The sequence below is a fragment of the Xyrauchen texanus genome, unplaced genomic scaffold, assembly GCF_025860055.1.
Source record: "Xyrauchen texanus isolate HMW12.3.18 unplaced genomic scaffold, RBS_HiC_50CHRs HiC_scaffold_627, whole genome shotgun sequence".
Classification (NCBI taxonomy): Eukaryota; Metazoa; Chordata; class Actinopteri; order Cypriniformes; family Catostomidae; genus Xyrauchen; species Xyrauchen texanus.
Window position 1 is genome coordinate 1 of NW_026266607.1, and position 25,000 is coordinate 25,000.

The window sequence follows — 25,000 nt, forward strand, 5'->3', positions numbered from 1 at the left end:
ATATTTTGCTATTTAAAACATCCTCTTTCTTGACATTCTGAAGATTATTATTATTATTATTATTATTATTATTATTGTTTTTTTTTTCTCCCCTATTTGGAATGCCCAATTCCCAATGCACTCTACGTTCTTGTGGTGGTGTAGTGACTTGCCTCAATCCGGGTGGCAGAGGATGAATCTCAGTTGCCTCCGCATCGGAGACCGTTAATCTGCACATCTTATCACTTGGCTTGTTGAGCGCATTACCACGGAGACATGGCAGCATCCACGCACAACTCCCCACGTGCCCACCTGAGAGCAAGAACCACATTATAGCTACAACGAGGAGGTTAACCCAACGTGACTCTACCCACCCTAGCAACCTTACAGCCATGACTATGTAATGTAAACAAATCCTAAAATAACTTTAAAAATTACAGTTCACACATCTTGAGGTCAAATAGTTTTGGTGGTAATCAATATTATGCCACAAATGCTGTCGATTGAGCTTAACTTGTATTGATCCCAGAATATCCTCTAAATATGTAAAAATTCATTATTAATGAAAAGATATAGGCTAGTCCTGAGCAGAGGATCTATAATGATATAGGCACAGGTGTGAGTGAATGACACTTGTTTATGTGCATGTATATGTGAGTACGGCCAGGCTTGCGGGTGTCCACCCTATGCTGCTTTTCCCAACTCATCAGCATTCTAATATGAACAATGAGCACAGTGCGTGATGGTTGAGGCATTTATAGTCCCTCAGTGTTTTTTGTTCCTGGAAGAGAGGGCCAGACGTATTACGGTAATGTAAATCCCCATGAGTTTTCCCCACTGCTCCATTTTCCGGTTGGCCTTTAGGTCAGAGGTGAAATTGCTCTTTATTTAGCCCGTTTCTCCTTAATGGCCCAGCCCTGTCCTTCGTCACCTGGACCATGTAAAGATGCAGGACAAGAGAAAAGGACCAGCTTTCACCAATCTGAGGCAGTATCGGTTTCCTTTTCAAACAGGCAAATAACAAAGCTCTTGGAAAAATCGGTTTTGTACATCTCTAGTAGGGATGAGTGATATTGCACAAAAATATTTAGATATTTTTCATCCTTTTGACAATATTTGATATATATACTGTACACATTTGTATTTGCTCAGAAATTATTTAAATGCTTCTTTACAGAAGCAATTAAAACAATTGATCCGTTCAAACTGCCATTTTAACCAAATAGATAAAACATTTTGTGCAGAAATACAGTAAACAAGAAAAAGTTTTACTAAAGGAATACAAGAGAGAATATTTCATCATTTTTACTTAAATACACCAATATAACAATACATGGTAAAAACAGCAATATTTATCTTCATATGTTTTTACTAAACACAATATTTTATTAAGAAAGAACATCTGTGCAAAATATATGTAATACAATATATACATTGTTTTTTTTATCATGTTTTCCATATTGTGTCACAATATTCATTGGAACACTAAAATATTTTTTATACATGAAATTAACATTTTGACACAAACAAAATAGTTGGATCACGAAAATTAATACTGATTCTAATGCCATTTTTGCTACTGAAGTTTAAATCTAATTTGCTAATCATCGCGCTCTCTATTCTAATGAAACAGCCTGATTCTACAACTGATTCAATAACAAACACCGCAAAATCATTGAGAATATCTTGCCTAGCCCTACTCTCTAGTAAATATTTGACTTGTAACTTGCAGAGAGAAGTGTGCAACCCAGTGCTTAGCCCTCCCCTCCCATCTACACTGAATTATAAATGAATACTGTGAGATTAGCCAGTACCCCAGATGTGCTACTGAGGGATTTACTCACTGCAGGGGGCTCAAGCATCCTCAACAGCAGAGTGAGCCTCATGCTTAATTAGATTATTGACTTTTTATGTGTAATTCACACCTCTTTCCCTTTTTTTCTTCTACTACTCCTCTACTAGAGATGTGCACTTGAAAATGAAAGCAATGATTGATCATAAAAAAAAAAAATTGCGTGACTTTTATTTTTTTTTCTTCCCAAACTTAATTTCATTTTTTATATTGTGATTGGTTATGGTGGAATTTGGGTGGTACCTTTTGTGGTCTGATTGGTTGGAGTCAGGGCAGCAACAGTACACAGGCGGTATAAACGGTTACTTTCAGTCTGGGGTAGCAACAGCATTCAACCTTCAGTTTGGGAAGTATTAAGGCCAAAGTATACTTCGGTTGTCAGCGTTGCTGATCGGAATGCACACAGTATGCAAGACACAAATTTTGTCAATCGCACAATCACACAGATTTTTTCAGCATTAGGATCGTTTTCATCTGTGTGCATCATCGGCACCTGCTTCTGCCATTGACTGTACTGAAAAAGCATCACAAAGTAGTCGTAGTCTGCATGCGCTGAACCCGTTCGTATTTGCTCGCGTTCAAAAGTGTATACTTTGAAAGGCTGAGAGATGGAATGCGCGTGAGGTGATTCAGAATGTGGAATAGAAAAAAGTATACCCAAGCCTTTAAGGTGTGTACACAAAGGAGGCATTATTTAGTTAAAAAATTAGCTAGAAGGGGCACAACTTATGGAATGGAACAGAACCTTGTCTAAAAGTTGATATTTTTTTTAAGTGTTTGAAAGGAATGTTCCGGGTTCAATGCAATAAGCATTTGTGGAATAAGGTTGATTACCACCAAATGGACTCATCCCAAAAATTGCATTTACTTTAAGACTCTTACTGGTGCTGTTCCTGGCTAAAGACATTTGTCTAATGCTTTTGTGCATAAATAAACATTTAAAAAAAACATTTGTAGTTGTAAATCCGCTTGCAACAATGTTTTATTTGCGACAAAGTGCCAATAAATATGTGGTTATTTTGTAGAAAACAAAATTATTTGCCACAAATTATTGCCTGAAGTTTGTAGCTCTTCACCCATTGTGGTCAGCCTGCACCAAACCTTTGGCAACAATTGACAATTTGCCACAACTGGTAAAACTTCTGTGGCAACAATTAAGAGATTGGTGCAAATCTCATTGGAGTGGCATGTTTGCCACAGAGGTTTGCTAGAACTCTAGATTTTTTTAAGGGTCGCTCCATTGCCCAACACCCCCCTCTTATCAAGTACTCAAGTAATCGGTTAATTTGTATCTGTCGACCGAGTACTCGAGCAGTAAAATGACCACAATCTATATCCATAACATCAAAACACTTTTTTTTAAGAGGAAAAACTGCCCCATCCATCTATTCCTGGGATAGTCAGTCACTTGCTGCAATGGGACCAGGCAAGGCTAAAGCCTCTCGTTGTTACGTTTTTGTTTGGATAGTTGCTAGGACAGCAGCATGTACATCCAGTTTGTCAGCCACCAACCTCCTTTTTTTTTCTTTTTCTTTCCATCCACTCCAGCCAACTGACCTTACTACCCTGCGCTCTGCAAGTGGAATGTGTTTGTCTGGATCGAATCAAGGCCTGAACATGCTCTGAGGGGCCCTGCAATGGCAGCTGCCTTTCTAAAACCTATAAATATCCTACAGTATATTCCTGCGGTCCCGCAGCCTTATTGGCCAATTTTTCTGAGGCTTAAGAGTTTTGACAGTGTGGAGCTGTTGAGATGAGGCCCGGCTGAATGTTTGGGACTCTCCAAATACCAGACAAGCCTTTTAGATTCCTGTTTGTTAAGACTACAGGGATATGCAGCAACCTGCCAAGAGAGGGATGGACAGTATGTTAGATATCTGTCAAAGAATGTTGAATGTTTTTGTGTCAATCCATTATAATTATTTTATTATAGTTCTTGTTCAAAGTGCGCAAGCATGGAGCAAGCATACACTCATCTGAGTCTTTTATTGCTCATTTCACAGGCATTATATTCGATCAAAGAGCTAGAAAATGGCTGACCTTAAATCACTGTTTGACTAAAGTGGTTATTATTGCTTAGTTTTTTTGTAGTTTCATATGTCTTTCTTCACTACAGTGTTGATAGAACACTTGAAGGCTGACTCAACCTCAGTCCCGTGAACATATGATATCTGATAATAGCTTGACACCATTAATAATAATTTTGTGCAGATATTACGAACATGTCAGCATTTCACTTCCCATAAAACATGATCACAGTTGGTGAGAATTGACTGTTCAAACTACTCTGGTATTAATGAGATCCAGGTGTATGAGTGCTGGAGTGTTTCTGATAATGAAGTGCTTTCATGTTGTGCTTCAAATGTGTCTCTGAGAGACTGATGCTCATTTATAAATAATGTTGATCTTTGTGTAGTTTGTTAAATTTTGGCCCAAAACATACACTATGCAGGTATGTAAATCCAAATGCTTCTAGGTGTTTTTGCGTTCTGAAGTGTAACACAACATAATTCCTAACTAGACCTGCCAGAATTAATGCGTTTAACCCTTGCGATTTAAAGTTTAACGTGTACATTTTTCGCGATTAACGCTTTTACCATTAATACAGCATAAACACTCGTGTGAAGAACTTTGCAATGTGTCCACCCGGAGTCAATACACTGATGCACATACCACAGCTCCAGAGCCCTTCTACCAAGATGAGCCTACAAGCTTATCATAAAATAGCATAACGCAGCAGTCCCATTGACATTCTGTGAGTGTTACTGTCATAATACTCTCCTATGATATAGCCATAGTGGTTGTTATCTCGGTAAATAAAAGAATCTCTGGCAGTGCTTCCCTGTCAGTGATAAAATGATGGAGAATGGAGTTCTTAAGTGCTATTTAATGTACAAAACAATCCCAGGTGAGACTTTTAAGGTGCATTTTAATTACCACAGAAGCAAGTCAAGTCTTTAATATCACCAAAATGCAGAAAGAGATGTTTTTGTCTTGAAACGCTTTTCATGGTGAGTTCAAAGCTTTACGCTGCTGTTGATGCTCTGACGCGAATCATGAACGCTGCTTCATGATTGCTGTAACAAAGTGGATGGCCACAGTGGTACCGGCAGATAAATATTGCAGAGGATAAAAGTTTAAGAGATTTAATGCAATGAATATGCAACCTATGGGGAAACTAATTCTTTCAGTCAACCTAGTTAGTCAACTTTCCACTTGCACTATGGGAAATGTTTAATTTTACTCGAATTGGGCAGATTTGGGCTTTGAAATGCTACATGCACTACATCCTCACTTATAAAACTGTAGTAGGATAAAATCTTTGTTTACATCTTCCAAGAGGCCTTTTTTGTGGAAAAGTAAATCCAGTGAAATTCCCAATATGTGATTGTTTTCTCCTCTTTCTCTTTTACAGCTATTTTGAACCCCAAAAACCCAAAGGAATCACCGAAATCCTTCAGCTTCGACCATTCCTATTGGTCTCACACCTCGGTAAGTCCTCCCACATGCTCTCGCTTTCTCCTTCTCTTGTTCCCTGTAATGCTGACCTGGCTCTGTGGACAATAAAATGTGCATGTGGTCAGATTTAAAACGGTAATTAATCATCCTCTAAAAAACCTTTTGTAATGTTTCTACTAGCCGGACGACCCCTGCTTTTCATCACAGAACCTTGTATACAATGACATTGGGAAGGAGATGTTGCAGCATGCATTTGAGGGCTACAACGTATGCATTTTTGCCTACGGCCAGACTGGAGCTGGCAAGTCCTACACCATGATGGGAAAGCAAGAAGAAGGACAGGAAGGCATAATCCCTCTGGTACATATTACATATCACAACACTGTATGGATCACCTTAATGGATCCCAATTAAAAGACACGCTTAAAAGCTCAGCAGCGACTGAGATGTTTGTGATCTCAAAGCAGACATTGCCAGAAGACATTAAGGCATTAGTGCTCTGTCTTGCACATCCAGCAGGGATAGAGTTATTTGTGTTCTGTATCGATCGTTCTCTCTCTCCTTCCTAATGTTGTCTTTTTGTCCCCCTCCCAGCTCTGTGAAGATCTATTTGAGAAAATCAATGACAATAACAATGAGGAGATCTCGTACTCTGTGGAGGTGAGCTGCAGACACACATCATGACTCCTCAGTCCATTCCTCTCCGTGATATGTTGAAATGCTGGTTTTGCTGTGTTACGGAAGCATTAGGCTCAGCAGGAGGGTGATGGGTCTCTATAAAGCCAACTCTGTGCAACAGCTCCAAGTGGTCAATGACTCTGAGTTGGCAGTGTTATTAAATAAAGCAATAAGCCTCAAAACTATGTGCATTACAGTTATTTTACCAGAATGACAATACCAAAGAAGACAATAGAGGGACAATTGAATTTGTCTGTGACAGTACTGGAGATTGGGATATATTGGGAAATCTGGATTTCGTGGGTTATTAAAACTGAAAATGTATCAGAAAATTTTATATTTTGATAAGAAATGAGCACAATATTTACAAGTGATCATTAAATTACATAATCCATAATTTTTTATCTTCATTATTTAGGTGGCTTACATGGAAATATACTGTGAGCGGGTTAGGGATCTTCTAAACCCTAAAAACAAAGGGAACCTGCGTGTTAGGGAACATCCTCTACTTGGACCCTATGTAGAAGACCTCTCAAAACTGGCCGTCACCTCCTATACAGACATTGCTGACCTCATGGATGCTGGTAACAAAGCCAGGTGAGAGTAAATGAAAAGATCATATACATTTTGTTTTATAGTGTTTTGTGTGGTTTGGTTTGGTTTAGATTTTTGTTTTGTTTTATTTTGTGTTTGGTTTTGTTTTGAGGACAATAATTTGATCACAATTAAGCCACTGTCATAGTGTTATCAAATTTTAAATAGAATTTTGGACTTCAGGAATACTGTTGGTGACTTAAACTTCATATATTTAACCCTTAAATGCATATTAATTTCACCTAACTATTTGGGTCTTTAGAAACCCAGCACGTATATCTATCAAAAATGGATCCACAAAATGCCCAGATATATTTTGATGTTTTAGAACAGGATTCATTACTTTCACACTGACATTTCATGAGACACAACTGGCTGTCAAAAACATATTGAGCTACACATAACACATAATCTACTCATAAGATACACAAGTATTATATCAGGCACTTATTGAGTCTAAATAGATGCACAACATTATTTCAGCAGTACACCCAAATGAAAATAGTCATATCATACTGTTCTTGTGTTGTACTTGCTATAGTTTACTTCAATGTTGTTTCTTCATCAAATAGCAAAGTCAAATGTAAATCAAGTCAATCACTGAAAAAAACGCAGCTGAGTAAGAAATAGCATTTATATTATGTACAATATGTGTACACTCATGAGATGCAGATAATTTACAATTTGTGCACAGAAAATCAACATAATATAGTATTTATTTGTGTGACTATAATACTCCTTTCTCTTGTAATAAAGAAAGAAATAGATGTAATAATTTACAGAGGTGTGGACTCGAGTCGCGTGACTTGGACATGACTCAGACTCGAGTCACTTATTTGATGACTCATGACTCGACTCTATAGAATTAAAAAAGACTTGCGACTCGACTTAGACTTTGACAGCAATGACTTGCAACTTGACTTGGACTTCAGCCGTCTGACTTGGAAATACTTATACTTTTTAAAACCAAAGATAAGAGTTGAATAATTAAAAATGTGCAGTAAATCAACAATTAATTTCCCAAATAAACGATTAATTTGATTTACAAATCTGCATGTCAACACTCCTTATTCAACGAATCAGACAACCAACCAATCAGCTTCCACGAAAGCTGTACAAAGTTTGAAGACCGCGGCGCGCATTTAAGGACAAGGACACAGCAAAAATTATACCAAAGGTGATATAATTGGGATATATTGAATACAGCGTTAAAGGCAACAAAAGGATTACAACATGTAGAACCTGTGGTTCCAAAATTACAGACACCTTGTCGACAATGTCCGATTTTGTGAGGCATCTGAAAATCCACAGACAGAGGTAAGTTGTTAACTAATGTACGTCAGCTATGGTTCAGTAACATATGTCTATGGCAGAACATGGCAGATTTACAGGCTAACAAATTCTGCATATCGAAACGCAAACTATTTTTTACTGCGGTCAGTAGCGTTTAACGTGTTATAGCAATTGGTCGTAATGGACAAAATCTACCCAGTGTTTTATTACGCTGTTGTATGACCTCGATAAAGGAACTGCATTTATTGTGACCACACAATGGTTGGTGCTTTTTGAGCATAACTGGTTAAAACTTGCATGAAAACACACTCGGCCGTGCTGTCCTCTGTCATGTGTTTAGCTATATTTATTTAATTATATTGGTTATGGTTCTAAAAATCACAAAACCGATAATTTACTCTGTTCGCAGCCCTTTACAGTATATAACTCGTATATGCAACTTAAATGTCTGCAATTAGCCACTGCCTGGTAGTATTTCAGATTTCATTCACCAGTTCAGTACGTTCAGCGTCCTTTCACTGCGTGTTTAGAGTAAAAGTTTGGTTTGCCTTAATGTGTGTCCAAAGATAAGATCCATGTATCAGATCCATTCCTATCATCTTTATTACCCTCTTTGGTCTTTACAGGTAGATATCGATAAAAAAAGATAAAATTAGATTATAAATTAGAAACTTCTAGATAAAATTAGTATAAATTTACTATAGTAATTAATACTCTGACACTAATTTGCGCAAAGTGCACTAATGACTTGTTTAAGACTTGAAGCTAAAAGTTGAGGACTTGTAAATTGACTTGGTCTTGCCTGCCTTGACTTGGGACTTGACTTGGGACTTGACTTGGGACTCGACTTGGGACTTGACTTGGGACTTGCCTGCCTTGACTTGGGACTTGCCTGCCTTGACTTGGGACTTGACTTGGGACTTGCCTGCCTTGACTTGGGACTTGACTTGGGACTTGGAAAACAATGACTTGGTCCCACCTCTGATAATTTATATAGAGATGAAGTAATCATAAAAATGTATTTATGGATGTGCAAAAAACCACTTGCATATTCAATTAATTTTTATTTTTTTGTGTAATACTATTTATAAGTTATAGAGTCATACTAAAGAGGCAGTGCAAAGGTTGGGCTTTTTGTCAAGGGGGAAGTCGAGTTGTGGTTTTAGCTATATTTCCTTTGGTGATGCTCTGACTTAAAGTCATGTGTAAATGTGACTCTAGGGAGGGAGTAACACACTTCTAATCCTCCCGTGCTGATTCTCAGTGTTTATTTATGGAGTATGTGACGTGTAAAGCTTGTTTCTCTGAGAATATATCCCACTCTGTGCCACATCTGGCACATGAGCTGTGTTGATGTCTTATTCCTGCACTTACAAGTAGATTCTTGGATTAATCTGCCTCTTACACTCTGCCTATAAGCATCCAAGGGCCTGTCTTCAAATTTTTAAGTAATCTAGAAAACAAAACTAGAGTGCACTTTAGATCATCTCAAATCCACAAAATGCATCATTCAGGCTCTTTTCACGAAGTTTATTGAATTGTTTAGTGCAAACCCAACTTTGTGTCCTAATTGACAGTTTTGTGAAGGAAAAATTTTTGAAATTACTTTATACATTTCTGAGATTTCAGGTATATCCACCGTCTGTTTGTTTACCTCCAATACATTCAAATATACTATTTGCCAATCATTTCCCGCTGTGTTCTCAGAACTGTTGCTGCCACCAACATGAACGAGACGAGCAGCCGCTCCCATGCCGTCTTCACCATCGTTTTCACCCAGAAGAAGTACGACAGTGAGACAAACCTGTCCACAGAGAAGGTTGGACCTTCTTCACTCACTCACAAACCAGTATGACAGGTTGCAGAGTTCAGATTAGTCCTGTTACACCAAGTCAGCAAAAGTACCAAGCAAAAGAAAGAGACCCATCCCACTCATCCTGTTTGAAAGGGGCTCATTGTCCAATCGCTGCAGACACAAACACAGCTCTATGAGATCCACGGAGACAATGGCTGTTGTACATAGCTACTACATTCGTTTTTCCTACATGGGTCTAGCGTCAGCCCTCTCTCTAATATTACTCATCCAGTTTGGCAGCAGAACCACTGGCCCAAACTCAAAGGCACAAAAAGGGCTTAAAAAGACCCTTTAGCACAGTTTTACATGCATGAACCAATCATTTTTGCAGTGCACACACATGCACACAAAAAAACATTAATCAATTGAATTCAGTGATGATCAATACCATTCTGATAATTTTAACAAACAGATCAGTTGAATGTTTTTTTTTTTTCAAACAGGATAAAAATGATTGACTGAATTGTTAAAATTTGTGTTTAAAAAAAATAAGTATTCGCTTTACTGCATATTACATTTCATTTTTTTTAAATAAAATACATTTTAGTAGGTAATTTTAGATTCTGTCAAATTTTGTTGTTTATGGTTCCAACATGTTACCCACCTTTTTTTTCTCCTAAACAAAGTTCTCCCGTGCAGTAGTTATTTACAAATATTTTTGAATTCAGTTAAAAGAAAAATCACAAAAATTGATCCATTTAAAAAAAAAAAATAATATATTTGTGGATCAGTTATTACTTGACTGAATTTTTTTTTGATGATTCGATCCTAACAGACATGAATTAATAACAGCATAAAATAAAAAGGCTGCCAGTTTTATACGTATGCAAGGCAGATATTTATTTTATCTCTTATTTCAGTGTGATTAAATGTGTCTGTGCTGTCTGGTTTCAGGTCAGCAAAATCAGCCTGGTGGATCTGGCAGGAAGTGAGCGTGCTGACTCAACAGGGGCTAAAGGAACCAGACTGAAGGTACAGACTAATTTTACTACCTCTAAAGCTCCAACACCACCTGCCATATGTAGGAGTGACTGCTCTCTCCTTCACACCCCACAAATATTCTGGCAATATGACGTGCATGTCTAATCAGAAAACTCCCTTGTAGCATTACAGCCATTTGTATTATCATTATCCACAAAGACTAAAGTCGCTTTTTGTTTAGTGCATGCCAATAATAAGAGATCACTAATGCATACATTATAGTGAAGTCAAAATTAGACATTGGTGACTTTTAGTCCAGGTCTGTTATTTTGGAGACGTATACACCGATAAGCCAAAACATAATGACCACCTGCGTAATATGCTGTTGGTCCTCCGCGTGCTGCCAAAACAGTGCCGACCCGCAGAGACATGGACTCTAAAAGACCCCTGAAGGTGTCATGTGTCTGGCACCAAGACATTAGCAGCAGATCCTTCAAATCCTGTAAGTTTCAAGGTGAAGCCGCAGTGGATCGGACTTATTGAACCAACAAATTCCACAGATGCTCAATCGGATTTAGATCTGGGAAATTTGGAGGCTAGGGCAACACCTTAAACTCTTCATCGTGTTCCTCAAATCATTCCAGAATTTATGTGTAGTGTGGCAGGGCGCATTATCCTGATGTACAACGATGTTTAGGTAGGTGGCACGTGTCAAATTTGCATCCACGTGAATGGCCGGACCCAGGGTTTCCCAGTAGAACATTACACAGAGCATCATTCTTCCTCCACTGATTTGTCATCTTCCCACAGTGCATCCTGGTGCCATTATTTCCCCAGGTAAATGGTGCACAGGTATATGGCCATCCACGCGATGTAAGAAAACGGGACTCATCGGACCAGGCGACCTTCTTCCACTGCTCCAATTTCCAGTTCCATTGCTCATGTGCCCATTGTAGGTGCTTTCAATGGTGGACAGGGGTCATAGTGGCCACTTTGTGGTCTACGCAGCCTACGCAGCAAGATGCGTTGCACTGTGTGTTGTGACAAATTCCTTCCATAACCATAGTTAACATTTTCTGTGACTTATGCCACAGTAGACCTTCAGTCGGTTCGAACCAGACGTGATGGCCTTTGTTGCCCTCATGCATCGATTTGCCTTGGGCGCCCAACACCCTGTCGCAGGTTTGTGGTTTGTCCCTCCTCGGACCACAGTCGGTAGGTACTCACCACTGCTGACCAGGAGCCCCCAACAAGGCTTTCCGTTTCAGAGATGCTCTGACCCAGTCGTCTGGCCATAACAATTTAGCCCTTGTTAAAGTCGCTCAGGTCTTTACTCCTGCACATTTCTACTGCACTCAACAACATTGACTATGAGAACTGATTGTTCGCTTGCCATCTAATCTACCCAGACCTTGATATGTGGTGTTGTTTGGAGATGATCAATGTTATCCGCTTCACCTGTGAGTAGTCAGTGTTTTGGCTCATCGGTGTATATGCTAATATACTCCTTAAAGTTGACAAATTAATTTATAGCATATGTACCCTTTCAAAATGTATAGTTCGTAAAAATGGACTAAAAATATTGATGACTCAACATACACTATACAGACTTTTTCCAAACAATTGCTGTCTAGAATAAGAATGTTCCTAATAATGTCAAGCCATTAAATTGTGCTATTTTTTTTTTTTTTATTGTGAATTTTGATCAAGGATACTTTATTAAATAAAAGGAAATAAATTAAAGGATACTATATGCATTCTTTTGCATGTTTTTTCATCTTAGGAGGGAGCAAACATCAATAAATCTCTAACCACTCTTGGAAAGGTTATTTCTGCACTGGCCGAGGTGGTGAGTATCACTCATAATACATGTAAATCTGGTATGAGCTGTCTTTCTCTCTCTCTCTCTCCTGCCTGTTTGCCTGCATGTGTTCAGTGCTATAACTATAGTGTGTTGTCTGTCTCTCTCCTGACAATGCTTTCCTACTCAGGATAACTGTACCAGCAAGGTAATCTATACCATCTGTTTGGTCACTAACTAGTGAACACTAACCACACTAAACCAGTTTGTTTGATCTTCATGTAAACTTTGCTTAAACTGGTCTTTACACTTATTCTGTCTTGATGTCTTTTACATCAATAGTTTTCCTTAACCCCTTCATCTTTACAGCAGTAATACTCAGTATTTTAAGTGCTGTATTCCAACATGTTTTACTGACTGTTTTGGAACAGAGCAAGAAGAAAAAGAAGACTGACTTCATTCCTTACCGAGACTCTGTGTTGACATGGCTGCTCAGAGAGAATCTAGGTATGAGAGTTTAAATAATATTTTGAAGTGATCATATCTGAGTGCAAGTCTGCTGATGAGTATGTAAGAGTAATCATGCATGAATATTATGAACCAGGAGTAAGATTACATAAGCCTTTAAAATGAAACTGACTGTATTTAAAAATAATTCAGCCACTTTCCTCCCACAGTATATAATATAATTGAGCTCTTAAATATTACTATCATTGAACTGATTAAATTAAGGTTTTTGGTTGGGATGAAAACTAAATAGCTATTAAATTAAAAACTCATTCAGCTCATGGAGTCCAGCTGTTTGAGTTTAAATTTATGCTTGTCCTAAAAATTATTACAGAGATTTTAACATGCTATGGAGGTTCTCTCCATATGAAATACAATGTTATTTGTAATTTATTTAGAGATAATTGGAATAATAAAAAAAAAACAAACTATGAAAACACTATTTACCTACAGTATGTGCTATAATCTCAGTGGCCCATCGCTGATCAATACTCCGAAGAATTTGTGTTACTTGGTTTTTCGAATTGTTTGTGTTCCTGTGGTTGTTTAACAGGAGGGAACTCAAGGACAGCTATGGTAGCCGCTCTGAGTCCTGCTGACATCAACTATGATGAAACTCTGAGCACACTCCGGTAATAATTTCCTACCTGCACCCCACCAAACAGCATGCCTTAATGTCTTAGAATGTCTTTCCCACCAAGCTTGTTTGTTTTCCAAGGGAAGACTCTCCTGCTTTTTAGCCTGTCGTGATTATTAAATAATCATCTGATTGTGGTTATTTATTCTCTCCGCGATCATTGAGAAAACCGTGATTATTGTGCACTTTAAAATCCAATCATATTTTACTGTCCAAATAAGGGAATTAACGTTTGAAAGTGAAGAATTTTGGATGGAAATATTTTACTAATAATATAATATAATGGCTATTCAGGTTGGCTGGGTTTGAACAACAACAGTGTAAATGCAAAAGTATTTTAAAACGTTTTGATATTAAAAATGTAATTTATGTAATTCATATGTTTTTAAAGCTTTAAAGGAAAGCATGTAAAAGTTAAATATAAATAAATGACTTCTTAAGGTTTATGAAGCACATATACAGTTGAAGTCAGAAGTTTACATACATTTAGGTTGAAGTCATTAAAATTAATTTTTTAACCACTCCAAGTAATTTATCATCATCTTTTTGCATGACAAAAGCCATTTTTTTTACAGACAGATTGTTTCACTTTTAATGGACTATATTATAATTTTTAACTGTGCCTTTAATCAGCTTGTTAAATTCCAGAAAAGAAATGTCAAGCCTTTAGACAATTAGCCAATTATCTTTTGATAGGAGGTGTACCTGTGGATGTATTTTAAGGTCTTCCTTCAAACTCAGTGCCTCTTTACTTGACATCATGGCAAAATCAAAAGAAATCTGCAAAATATCTGGACCTTCACAAGTCTAGTTCATCCTTGGGAGCAATTTCCAAATGCCTGAAAGTACCATGTTCATCTGCACAAACAATAGTATGAAAGTATAAACACCATGAGACCACGCAGCCTCAGGAAGGATATGCATTCTGTCTCCTGGAGATGAACGTAGTTTGGTGCGAAAAGTGCAAATCAATCCCAGAACAACCGCAAAGAACCTTGTGAAGATGCTGGAGGAAACCGGTAGACAAGTATCTATATCCACAGTAAAACGAGTCCTATATCAAAATAATCTAAAAGGCCACTCATCAAGTAAGAAGCCACTGCTCCAAAACTGCCATAAAAAAGCCAGCCTACAGTTTGCAAGTACACATGGGGACAAAGATCTTACTTTTTGGAGAAATGTCCTCTGGTCTGATGAAACAAATATGTAACTGTTTGGCCATAATGACCATTCTTATGTTTGGAGGAAAAATGGTGAGGCTTGCAAGCCGAAGAACACTATCCCAACCATAAATCATGGGGGAGGCAACATCATGTTGTGGGGGTGGTTTGCTGCCGGAAGGACTGGTGTAATTCACAAAATAGATTGCATCATGATGAAGGAAAATTATGTGGATATATTGAAGCAACATCTCAAGACATCAGCCAGGATGCAAATGGGTCTTCCATATGGACAATGACCCCAAGCATTCCTCCAAAGTTTTGGCAAAATGGCTTAAGGACAACAAAGTCAAGGTATTTGAGTGGCAATCACAAAGCCCTGACCTCAATCTGATAGAAAATTTGTGGGCAGAACTGAAAAAGCATGTTTGAACAATGAGGTCTACAAACCTGTCTCAGCTACACCAGTTCTGTCTGGAGGAATGGGCCAAAATTCCAGAAGCTTATTGTGAGAAGCCTGTGGAAAGCTGCCCAAAATGTTTGACCCAAAGTTAAACAATTTAAAGGCAATGTTACCAAATATTTACAAAGTGTTTGCAAACTTCTGATCCACTGGGAATGTGATAAAATAAATAAAAGCTGAAATAAATCATTCTCTACTATTATTCTGACATGTCACATTTTTAAAATAACTGACCTAAGACACGGAATGTTTTCTAGTATTAAATGTCAGGAATTGGGAAAAACTGAGTTTAAATGTATTTGGCTAAGGTGTATGTAAACATATGACTTCAACTCTATGACAAAAGCATGACTATTTGTATGACAGTTAACCTTCATAATTGTGAAAGCCCTAAAAATGGACAATTAATCATCATAATACTGAGAATTCTTACACAAACAAATAATTGTGATTATGATTATTGTTTGGCCACTAATTGTGACAGCCCTACCTACTTTAGATAAAAATACTTCTTTGATATCAGTGGCTATTTCTAAAGCAGTTTGGTTAATTATCTTTGTTCACACAGATATGCGGACAGAGCCAAGCAGATCAAGTGCAATGCTGTCATCAACGAGGACCCTAATGCCAAGTTGGTACGAGAGCTGAAGGACGAGGTGTTGCGTCTGAAGGAACTGCTACAAGCCCAGGGACTCGGGGACATCTTGGACAGTAAGTCAAGGGCCACAACCACACAAACCCAAAAGAGGGTTAGCATGGTCATGGAGAACCTGGAATTATCAAGGAAATTAAAAATTTAGATTTTTGGGCCTGGAAGAGTCATGGCAATTAATAAAATATATATTTTTTATAGTGAATATTCAGTAAATTTAATGCTTAGCTCTAAAATATTTTGTTGGCTAGAAACAGCTTTTTTTGAATACAGTCTCTAAAAATTATTTATAAAAGTCCTAATCTAGTAACCATGAATTAATGGAAAAGTAACGGAAAATCATTGGCAAATAGAAGATCATTCAATGCGCTCATAAGTGGCAAATTCTTCAGCTCCTATGTAATGGCTTAATTTCGCTCGGCCTGCATTGTCTTAATGTTGTTCTATCCAAGTGTTCAAGGAGTGTTTAACTCTCTCATTTAACCATTTCATTAAAGGAATAGTTCACCCAAAAATGAAAATTCTCTCATTATTCACTTACCCATATGCCATCCCAGATGTGTATGACTGTCTTTCTTCAGCAGAACACAAATGGAAGATTTTTAGAAGATGGCTGCATAATAGTAATCCACACGACTCAATGAATGTCTTCAAAAGCAAATCGAAATGTTATTAACATTTAAAAAGTGCTTCCTGCCAGCAGCTGATGCATTTCTTAGCTGTCGCGTGCACAATGTGTAAGCACATTGACGAGTTAATGCAAGAATTCGTAAGCGGCGCTTATTTACGCTGTAAAAAGAACGCCACGAGAGAGTTCACCCATTTCAAACTGCATCAGAACCTTGGATGGAATTGGCGTTTTTAGAGTAAAAAATTTTTTTTTTTTTATATTCAACTTGTTTCTTACATAAACCTATTGATTCGCTTCAAAACACATTCTTTGATCGACTTTTATTTGATGTGACCTTTGGACCGTCAAAGTGCTGGCACCTGTGACATCCATTATAAGGCATGACAGAGCTCTATCTTCTAAAAATCTTAATTTGTGTTCTGCTGAAGACAGTCACACACATCTGGGATGGCATAAGGGTAAGTAAATGATGAGACTATTCCTTTAATATGCGATGGAGAGTAGGATTTACTGTACAATAATGACACTTAGTTGAGTTTCAAATTACATTACCGTTTTCATTTCCAAACATAATTTTTTATTTTTTCCAAAGTATGCAGGACTAGAAAAAGTTTTTGAAAGTCTCAGTTTCCAGTGGAGAAAAATTATGTTCCATTGTGGATGAGAGAGACGTAAACTTGGCAAAACCAATGTGTTTTCAAACAAAAACATATCAGTGTGGATGTGGCCCATGTCACATACCAACAAGTGCTAGTGAGCGTTTTACAAGTGCTTGTAAGAATTGACTTTATACTATTATATATCAACTTTAACAGCACATCTGCATGTCATTTGTTGTGTAATGTCATTCATGTTTGTTTTGACTATATCTTGTCTAGTTTAATCTAACTGCCTCCCTCAGTCATTCTTCTACTAGTCCTCTCAACTCTCAACCTTTTCCTGTTCTTCCTGTTTCCCTTCAGTCGATCCAATGGGGGATGATTGCCTTGGAAGTGGAAGTAAATGTGTGTATATGCGTAACGGGGCCTCATCCTCACACTTTTCCCCCTCTCGCTACCAGTAGCTTATTCATTGCTTCTAGCCCGCTCTGGAATACAAACCTTTCGGCTTTGCATGCCTCCGTTTTTCTTTATGCCAAAAAGCTTGAGTTACAAGGTATCCCAGACAGTTGAGGGATACAAATAGCATGGGGTGTGTGGGGTTGATTAGCATGCTGCTAGTGGGCTTTGTGCTTGCACTTCATTTGATTTGAAAGAATCGGGTGATGCAGTCTTAATGGCAGATTTTTACCCCTCCCCCACAGTGTGATAGATCTGATAGACTGCATCTCGAAGTTCTTAATGTCACTCATTTAATCAGATTATGTTTTGCCCTGGAAATTTCTTTGTCTCTTTTATAGAGTGTAAGAGTTACTGACCTTTTTTTAATTAATAATTTTCTCCATATGAATTTCAAAAAATCCTTTAAGGAGTTTTAAACCATCAACCAGCTCCAAGATAACTCTTGACGTTGGAAACTCTAATGTATTTTTAGGCAATAAACTACTCATCTCATTGCTAATGACATAATCAAATCAAAATGACAGTACAATATTTAACTATTGACTTATGCGTTATGGCTTAAAAATCAATGTCTCTATGGAGAAAATGAAGGGGATTTAGACTTCCAAAACATGACTGTTGCGCTCTGCTGGAACACCTCTCCATTGCCCTGGCTCTCTCTTTATTTCCTTACCAGTGAAGGCTTAATGTCATTTAACTATTCGTTGCAGATCACAATTTTCAAGATGTTAGAACACTACTGTGTTCACAAACTGAAGCATTGAGCTATGAAAGAAAAGGTGCATGTTTTCATCATCTTATGTTTGCGGAATAGAGAATTGCAGTGGTAGCGAGTTGCTATGTAGTTTTAAAATAACATGGCGTCCTCTAGCTATAGGATTTTCATATCGCTTTAGACTCTTTTTGCCCTTCCGAGTGCATCTGTACCCTCTCCCCTCACTGTCCTCTGTATCCACTCACGCACATACTATATTCCTCTTTTAAAGCTGCAAAACCAAAAACCATCACCAAATCAAAGCACAGCCAGCTGTTTGATTTTTATATCTGTCTGGGAGTTCTTGATACACACAAAGATAAACGCACACTGTGCTCACCGCTACAACCTACTGGCACTAGAACTCGAATGAAATGCTTGCCATGGTCTGTGTGGTAGCAGCCTTAATCGCATCTTCTAAGCGCATGAAGTCAATAGTAATGTAATACAGTGCTGCTATGCCACCATATTGGCTTAGTTGCTATAAGTGAGTTTTTTTTTTAGATAAATGATGTGGAAACTAAACCTATAGAGTGAATATACAGCAGAAAGCTCGACTTAACTGCGATTTAACTCCTTAGGAGACTTTTCGGAAGCACACTCCCAGTCACTATAGCTGTTCTGAAGGATATTTTGAAGAGTCTTATTTGTGCTGCCAAATAAGAGCATCAAGACTTTTAAGAATGATCTGCTGTGTGGAAAAGACATGTTATGGCTCATATCTGCAGCATGTTTTCATATAGCTGTTCCAAACCCTCAAGTTTCCCCACTTTGTGACCTCTTTGCAATCCCCCCCCCAATCTCTTCTCTCCCATCTGAGAAGGGATGTCAGTTTTCACCCAGGTCAAAATAAAGGCAAGGCAAATTTATTTATATAGTACATTTCATACCTTATGGCAATTCAAAGTGCTTTACAAATGTATCTTTTTTTTCCTCCCCTTTTCTCCCCAATTTGGAATGCCCAATTCCCAATGCGCTCTTGTTGACTCAGTCCGGGTGGCAGAGGACTAATCTCAGTTGCCTTCACGGCTGAGATCGTCAACCCGTGCATCTTATTACGTGGCTTGAGTGCGTTACCGCGGAGACATAGTGTATGTGGAGGCTTCACACTATTCTCTTTAGCATCCATGCACAACTCGCCACGCACCCACCGAGAGCGAGAACCACATTATAGTGACCACGAGGAGGTTACTGCTTGTGACTCTACCCACCCTAGCAACCCGGCCAATTTGGTTGATTAGGAGACCTGGCTGGAGTTACTCAGCACACCCTGGATTCAAAATTCGTGACACCAAAATTCGTCTTTACTCGCTGAGCTACCCAGGCCCCCTACAAATAATTTATGACAAAAAAACTAAACAATTAAGCAATTTAATAAAATACATTTAAGTCACTTAATTCTTATTATAAATTAGAATAAAAAGTAATAGTTAAAATTTTGTTTTAAATACCTAAACTGCATTGCATATTATTAAAAAAAAACAAAGTCACTTATTGCCATATTAAAGGGGTAAAGAAGTGCTATTTTTTTTAATAATTAATTAACACTGTTAATATTATGAACGTTTTTTTTAATTTATTTTTTTTGCACCAAAACATTCGCAATTTAGTAATATTTTATTATTATCCACTCTGTTTTGGCCTAAGTGCCTATGTAAATGCCCACTTTTCTGATTGGCTAACATCATCCTGCCCCTCAAAACTCAATCGGAAGAACATAATAAAACAAAATTTCAGTGTTTACACACAACGCACATCCAACACATTGCATCTGAATATATTCAACTATTCATCTCAAGTACAACTGTTAACTCACAGCACTATAAACTATCAGTCATGACATTTGAATTATTCACTAATTAAATGGTTTACTTACATTTTTTAAGTGTTTATTACTGCCCCTTTCTTCAAAAAGGGTTCCTTTGCAAAGCTTGAATCATGTTTTGTCTGTTCACAAGCAATCCATGCTGACATGAGCTGGAATAAACCCCAAAACGCATATGCATAGTCCAAAGAACGGTGAAATTACACACATGCATACTGAAGGCACAATGAGGCGCACATAGCTGAAAGCACACCCAAACGGTCGAAGACGTCCATCATCAAAGACATAATGTTTACAAACACCAATTAAAATTAGCGAAGATGGGCAAAAGAATCCGTTCATTACGTGTTTGTGCTTAAATCAACACAGGCAGCAGCTGAATGGAAGAGAATTCTGAAATTGACAGTATGCTTTTATAGTACAGTTACCTCTTAAATGTCTAAATATCAAGGAAAATTTGATTTTCAATTTCATGACCCCTTTAATGCTACAATTACTAACTTTGTCTTGTTTACTTGAGAAGCAAAATTGTAAAAGATATTAAGACTTGTTTTCAGAGAATCTATGTAAATACTAGAGCTGTCAAAGTTAAAGCGTTAACGCATGTTATTCATTTAAAAAGTTGAATACGTACATTTTCCGTAATTGCTATCAACGCATTTACCATTAATAAAGCACAACTAGAATATACACTGGTTGGAGTCGGGCGAAACATTTGTAATGTGTCCGTCCAGAGTCATTATACTGACTCAAACACCACAAACACACACAACAGCCGTGTAAGTTATCTGAAAAGTAAGTTTGTGTCTTAACGTCATTTTTGTACAAAACAAGCCCAGGTTGAACTTGTTGTAGAAATCAAGTACTTTACAGCCACTGTAATATACAATTTAATTACCACAAAATCAGGTCAAGTCTAAATGATCAGGATAATTCAGAACGAGATGTTGTTTGCACATACTTTTCATATTATTTATGTATCTATTTAAGTATTTTGTCTTGTTCCAATTTACTCACTTATTTAAAACTAAATGAGTTTAATGAGTCACAAATAATATGTCCATTTAAAGTTTTTTTTATTTGTTTTTTGACTAATGGGGTGCTATTATTAGTCAACATTTTCCATTTAAGTTTTTCACCATTTTAAATCACATTTTAGCTTTCTTGCAGTTCTCTTCAATAGTCCTGAAGCGACAATTAATTGCTAGAAGTACAAATACTCCATCTAGTCTCACAATGAATATAATAAAAATTGCATGTATAACGGGTTTACAAGAATTAAAGTAGTTTTAGATTTAAGCATAGCTTGTCACTCAAATGCTTGTCACTCATATACAAAGGCACATTCTCTGAAAATTCTCGGGGTTGTTTTTTGTTTTAGTTTTTACTGGAAAACAGTACAAAGATACTAGGATTTTTTTTATTTATTTTTTTAATATATTTTTTGCAGAAGATAAACATGCTTTGAATGACCTGAGGTGAAAACTCCCACCCTATGTATCTAAATGTCTGAATGGTGTGTTTGTTGTAATCCTTCGTAATGTGAACTGTGTGTCTAACTTTGGTCTTTCCTCCTCTTTGTCCTTTTTTTTCACTCTTTCTTTCTCCTGTCTTCTCTTTTACATTTCTGTCTCCACCATTTTCACTTCTTGTGTCGTCTGCCTCTCCTTTGTGGCTCAGACCTGAAAGATATAACCAACAATAAGAATAGATTCTTGATAGCATCAGAGAACCAACGGCCTGGCCATTTCTCCACAGCACCTATGGGCTGCCTGACAGCATCTCCGTCTTCAGGCTCTCTGTGCACCCAGGCAATGCTGCAGTCTGTGTCCAGCATCCAAGAGCGTATCATGTCCACGCCAGGTGGAGAAGAGGCCATCGAGAGGCTGAAGGTACATCAACATGCATGGTCAAAGCAAGAAGAGTCAAGGGCTTAAATGAATATCTATTTCCTGGCATGACAGATGTTTCCTCTTGAATCAATCAAGATGAGTGATTATGACTAAATGGTGATTCAGGCACAGAGTGACCTTTGGTAGTGTCTTGATATGCATATGTATGTTCTACTCTTGATTTCCATGGAAACCCTAAAGACCATTTCAAGGACTGTGTTGTTATGCTTTAGTTCTGACAGATTGTGTCTTGTACACCAGCTGGCCTTAAAGCACACCTTAGCACCATTTACAGAGAAATTTCATGGTTCTCGATACCAATTTCAATTCCAAAACGAATATGCTAATGAACACACTACCTTTTTTTATTTTTTTTATATTAATGTGTAGATATATACTGTATATATTTATACACCAATCAGCAACAACATTAAAACCACCTGCCTAATATTGTGTAGGTCCCCATTGTGCCACCAAAACTGCACCAACCCGCATCTCAGAATAGCATTCTGAGATGATATTCTTCTCACCACAATTGTACAGTGCGGTTATCTGAGTTACTGTAGACCGTCAGTTCAGACCAGTCTGGCAATTCTCTGTTGGCCTCTCATCAACAAGGCATTTCCGTCCATAGAACTGCTGCTCACTGGATGTTTTTTTTTTTTTTGGGATCATTGAGAGTAAATTCTAGAGACTGTTGTATGTGAAAATCCCAAGAGATCAGCAGTTACAGAAATACTCAAACCAGCCCATCTGGCACCAACAATCATACCACGGTCCAAATCACTGAGATCACATTTTTTCCCCATTTTGATATGAATGATATGAACATTAACTGAAGCTCCTGACCTGTATCTACTTGATTTTATACACTCCACTGCTGCCACACGATTTGCTGATTAGAAACTCGCATGGATGATTGTTTCCAGACGGGCTGGTTTGAGTATTTCTGTAACTGCTGATCTCCTGGAATTTGAACGGTGCCAAAAACAAAAAAAACATTCAGTGAGTTGCAGTTCTGTGGACGGAAATGTCTAGTTGATGATCAGGTCAACAGAGAATGGCCAGACTAGTTCAAACTGACAAAGGCTACAGTAACTCTGATAACCGCACTGTACAATTGTGGTGAGAAGAAAATCATCTGGTATTTCTGCATTTTGACATGACAGAAAGCACTGTTACTCATTTAAAGGTCATATAGCAAGGCCTGTGGAAAATGGCCATGGTTTTAAGCACAAAATACTTGACTAAAATTATAAATGATTTATTAAATGTGAAATTTTTGTATTGTATTCCAAAATGACAACAGTGTTATTTTACAATACAAAATACTGGCAGTGAATATTTTCTCTTCTTTCAAATTTGGCAAAAGAGTGCTAATAAACATTTTTCCATTTAAAGGTGAACAAAAATTCCTTTCTTGATGAGAGAATGAAAGATTGTCTTGTCATAGTTTCCCAACAACCAATCACTTGATGTCATCCACACTCTAAACAAACATTTGAGTTGGTTAGGGAGCAATAGAGGGAAAATATACGTGGCTAGAGCTTCCAGCTATTAGTTTCCATGGTTACTGCAGTGGTTCGTATGAGTGACGTCAAACTCCGACGCAGTTCGGAAGGAAATCAGACAGAAATAGACCTGTTCTTTGTGGATTAGCCAAAATATGGACATATAATAATAAATGAGAGCATCCTCAACCCCAGTCAATAACATTATGAGAAGTCTGTTTGTCCTTTGTGATTCACATGGAAAACAATCACTTAAAGATTTTTATCTGATTGCCCTGCATGCAAACCATTTCCTACTTGGGGAAATGCGTTTCATCCATACATGTGGTATGTCAAGGATAGGCATTATTTACTAGCTTTATACACTATGATATTATGTTTACAAACTTTACATTTACATAATTAATACGATGATAATCCAGTTTTCTATTAAACTGAGAGTGTTCACATGCACAATCAACGTGTAGGATTTAAACAATGTCAAATGTCATATATGGTAAGGGATACCATCACTTTTGTCATGGGTGATCTCTTTTCCAAAAAATTTCCTATTATCCCAATTTCACCTATACCAGCGTTTAAGCAACTTATTCAATGTGTGCATGTCTGTTTACTTTTGCATTCAAAATGGGAGAAATACCCAACGACTTCAACGCGACCTTCTTGCATTGTCATGTTTTTAATAGTTTCAGTATTTTGTTCTACATTTTAATACACAAATAATTTTCTGCCTCAGTCTTCTATAGTGATCAGTGTGTTTATCAGAGAAATAAATGGACAAATTTAAAGTTGAAGAGATCTAATAGTGTTGCTTTCTAGAGGAGCAGATGGCTGGGGTGTTAACTCTTTAGGAAGGATTTAGGGGGTGCTTCCTGTACTTCAGGCCAGATGGTTCTGCTCTTCCTCTCAGCCAAGTACAATGAGGGCCAGACACAATAGAGTAAAGTAGTATTGAGCTTTCCATATTGAACGGTTTACTGGCCTTTACCAGACATCAGTCTGTGGCCCCAGGTTAATGATCTGATCAAATTTCGGTTGCTCTATGACCCTGAAATTTCCCAATATTTGCAATTTGTGTTTCAACATGTAGCAAGATGAGCTTGAGAGCATAATTATCCACTTAGTAATAAGTAGTGACTGTAAAAAGTAGTGTTCCATTTCTACAAATATGCTGTATAAAAAAAAAATCCTATCTTTTCCTATTTGCCATCTACAGTATTCAAAGTAGTCATGCCAGGACTATTTTTCTATTTTAGAAATAGATTTATGAATTCCAATTTGAAATATGCTCACCCTTCTGTCTGTTTTCCTGCAGGAGTCTGAGAAGATCATAGCCGAGCTAAATGAGACCTGGGAGGAGAAGCTGAGGAAAACTGAGGCTATCCGTATGGAGAGGTCAGTGAGGGCTTAGGTGCCATCTGGCTCCCTTCCTATTGTTCCTGTGCCCATACCCATCATGCCTGTGTTTGCTACAG

General features: G+C 37.6%; 1 protein-coding gene across 1 annotated transcript; it reads left to right on the top strand.

Annotated features, from left to right (window-relative positions):
• Positions 1-5,246: 5,246 nt before the first annotated feature.
• LOC127642456 (kinesin-like protein KIF1B) lies at positions 5,247-24,920 on the top strand (the record flags this gene model as incomplete). The annotated part of the gene is made up of 14 exons (XM_052125075.1): positions 5,247-5,323; positions 5,471-5,650; positions 5,885-5,950; positions 6,387-6,565; positions 9,563-9,674; positions 10,605-10,682; positions 12,415-12,480; positions 12,623-12,640; positions 12,864-12,939; positions 13,493-13,571; positions 15,768-15,910; positions 17,445-17,486; positions 21,803-22,014; positions 24,841-24,920. Coding segments are annotated over 14 exons (1,408 nt in total), but the record flags the coding sequence as incomplete, so codon positions are not given.
• Positions 24,921-25,000: the final 80 nt, after the last annotated feature.